The sequence below is a fragment of the Equus quagga genome, unplaced genomic scaffold, assembly GCF_021613505.1.
Source record: "Equus quagga isolate Etosha38 unplaced genomic scaffold, UCLA_HA_Equagga_1.0 135887_RagTag, whole genome shotgun sequence".
NCBI classification, from domain to species: domain Eukaryota; kingdom Metazoa; phylum Chordata; class Mammalia; order Perissodactyla; family Equidae; genus Equus; species Equus quagga.
In genome coordinates this window covers 1-2715 of record NW_025796480.1, presented here as the reverse complement: position 1 = coordinate 2715, position 2715 = coordinate 1, and the positions used below count along the sequence as shown (strand labels likewise).

Here is a 2715-nt window from a genome sequence, read left to right as displayed (position 1 = left end):
GGGCCTGGCCTGGCTGCGAGCTGCGTTTGCAAATCGGGGCCCACGGGGCGGGGCCTGGCCGGGCGCCCGCTGTTGCTAGGCGACGGCTCTTTGGCCCAGGTTGCTAGGGGCGTCCCCCAGCGTCTCTAACGCAACGCGACCCAAGCGAAACTCGGGATCCACGTGGCCCTCATGCCGACTTTGCCTGTTTCTCGAGTGTCCGTCCGTCCTCCATCTTCGCGTCAAAGCCCCTGCCCCCTTGGAGTCCTTGCCCACCGCTCTGCCCCCCCCCCCCCCCCGCATGCCGCCCCCCGCCCCACACCGCCACCCCCACCCCCGGTCGCCACTGCACGTTCACCGGGCCACGACGCCGCAGTCCCGGACTTGAGCTCCACCCCAGCGAACACCATCCTTCCCAACGAACACCGTCCTTCCGGGGACGTGGCCGGGCTCTGACTTGTTCGGAGCCCGTGGCGGAGTCTTGCGCACCCAGCCTCACCCCCGACCCCACCCCAGCCAGCCTTCCCACCCAAGGCCCCCCGCGACCCCACGCTGTCCACCGCTCCTCTCTGTCATCCCCGACTCCTCCCTGCCACCCCGAGCCCACCCCCCGCCGCTCCCCCTCCCTCCAAGGAGACATGTCCCGGCACCAGCACCTCCCGCGCAAAGTGACCGAAGCACGCACGCGGGTTTCCTGAAACACTTTATTCTTAGAGATTTCCCATGACTGTGCCCGAGGCCCCAGACAGGCTGGGGCCGCCCCGGGGCTGTGAGCGGGCCTGGGGCCCGACGGTCGGTCGGCCCGGGGACCCGGGTCGCGCTGGGCAGCTACTACCGGCCCGGGGCCACCTGGGAGATGGTCGTGGCGCCAAAGAAGCCGCTGAGCAGCGCGTTGTTGTGGACCGCCATGTCCACGAGCTCCGGGGTGATGCGCCTCCTGCCGCTCTTGCAGGCCTCGTTGCCCGCCAGCTCCAGGACCTTGGCCGTCAGGTACTGGATGACGGCCGCCAGGAAGACCGGGGCGGAGGGGCTCAGGCGCCGGGCGTAGTGGCCCTCCCGCAGGAGGTGCTCCACCCAGCTCACGGAAAACGACAGCTGCGCTCGGGCGGTGCGGGAGCGGGGCCGGCCCTGGCCGTGGGAGGACCCTCGACGACGACGGCTGCGATTCCCCGGCATGCTGGGCGTGGGCTGCGCGTTCTCCTCCGACGGGCCTAGCTCTTGGGCGGCGCGGTGGGATGCGGAGCCTCCGGCTCGGCTCGGCTCGGCTCGGCTCAGCTCGGCTCGGCGCGGCTCGGCGCGGCGCGGTGCGGTGCGGTGAGGAGAGGTGCCACCGGCGGGACCAGGTGCGGTGAGGTTCGGCGAGGCGAGGTGCGAAGGCTCGGCGGCGCCCCAAGCTCTCAAGACGGCCGGTACTCAGGCCCCTCCTCGGTATCCTAGCGACGTCGGGCCGGCCCCCCAGTTGGTCTGGGCGCACGCGCCGTGACAGGTAGATCCGGTGAGGTCACCGCTCTCCCATTGGCCGCCGGAAGTGGCGGGCCTGGGCCCGCCAAGAAAGGGCGCGGGCACGAGCCTGCTCGCGCTGCGCCCTGGACCCTCTCTTCGAGGGAGCGTTCCCTTGCCCCTGGCTGGGAGCCTGGACGGAGAAGAACAACAGACGTGGGGACGACCCACTGCCACCAAGTGGACACCCGCGGGGCCGGGCAACCGTCGCAACTACCCGCTTCCAAAACGTTGGCGCCACCCCAAAAAGAAACCCCTGTGCCCGTCCGGCCGTCGCTCCCCACCCGCCGGCCCCACCCGACCCCTAACCCCGACTCCTCCACCGCCCCGCAAACCCACCCCAGCCCGCCACCGGCCAGCACCCAGGCAACCACTCTTGCTTCCTGTCCACAGAGGTCGGCCTCTTCTGGAGACTTCCTCCAGATGGAGTCGTACCATAAAGCGGTGGCCTTTGGTGCCTGGCTGCTTTCACTTAGCATCACGTTTTCGCTGTGGTTCGTCCCCGTGGCAGCACGAATCAGCGCTGCATTCCTCTTCGCGGCTCAGCGAGATTCCCTGGTATGGAGAGACCGCACGCTGCGTATCCACCCGTTCACCAGTGCATGGACGTTTGGGTGATGGCCACCTTCTGGCTCTTGGGAATAGCGCTGCAGTGAACATTCCCCTACACGGATCTGTGGGAACACCTCTTCTCAATGCTTTTGGGTAGATATCTGCGAGTGGGATGGCGGGGTCACGTGGTAGTTCTATGGTTAATTTACCGAGGAACCGCCCCACTGATTTCCACAGCGGCGCTACCATTTTGCATTCCAAGCAGCGGCGCGTGAGGGTCCAAAATTCTCCACGTCCTCCCTGAAACTTGCTCTTTTCCGTGTGTTTTGTCTTGTTTGGCTTGCAGCAGCCATCCCAGTGGGTGTGAAGTGGTAGCTCATGGTGGTTTTCATTTGCATTTCCCTACGGGCTAATGATGTTAAGCATCCTTTCATGTGCCTCTTGCCCTTTGGAGAAATGTCTGTTCAAGTCCTTTGCCCATTTTTTAACTGGGTTGCCTGTCTTTTTTGTTGTTGAGTTGTAAGAGTTCTTTGTACATCCTGGAAAATAGGCCCTTATCAGATACATGATTTGCAAATGTTCCTCCCATCCCGTGGGTTGTCCTTTCACTTCCTAGATAGAGTCCTTTTTGATGCACAAAAGTTTTTGATTTGGATGGCCTACAATTTAGCTCTTTTTTTTTTT

The 2715-nt window shown here is 64.5% G+C and overlaps 1 protein-coding gene across 1 annotated transcript; it reads right to left on the bottom strand.

Moving 5' to 3' along the window:
- Positions 1 to 708: 708 nt before the first annotated feature.
- Positions 709 to 2379, bottom strand: LOC124232866 (histone H2A-Bbd type 2/3-like). The gene has a single exon (XM_046649774.1). It carries the CDS (start codon positions 1153 to 1155, stop codon positions 811 to 813), a length of 345 nt encoding a protein of 114 aa, XP_046505730.1. The 5' UTR covers positions 1156 to 2379; the 3' UTR covers positions 709 to 810.
- Between the last annotated feature and the right edge of the window lie 336 nt (positions 2380 to 2715).

Bases quoted from the DNA above. Each gene is read 5' to 3' on its own strand.
- LOC124232866 (XM_046649774.1), bottom strand. From the start codon at position 1,155: ATGCCGGGGAATCGCAGCCGTCGTCGTCGAGGGTCCTCCCACGGCCAG.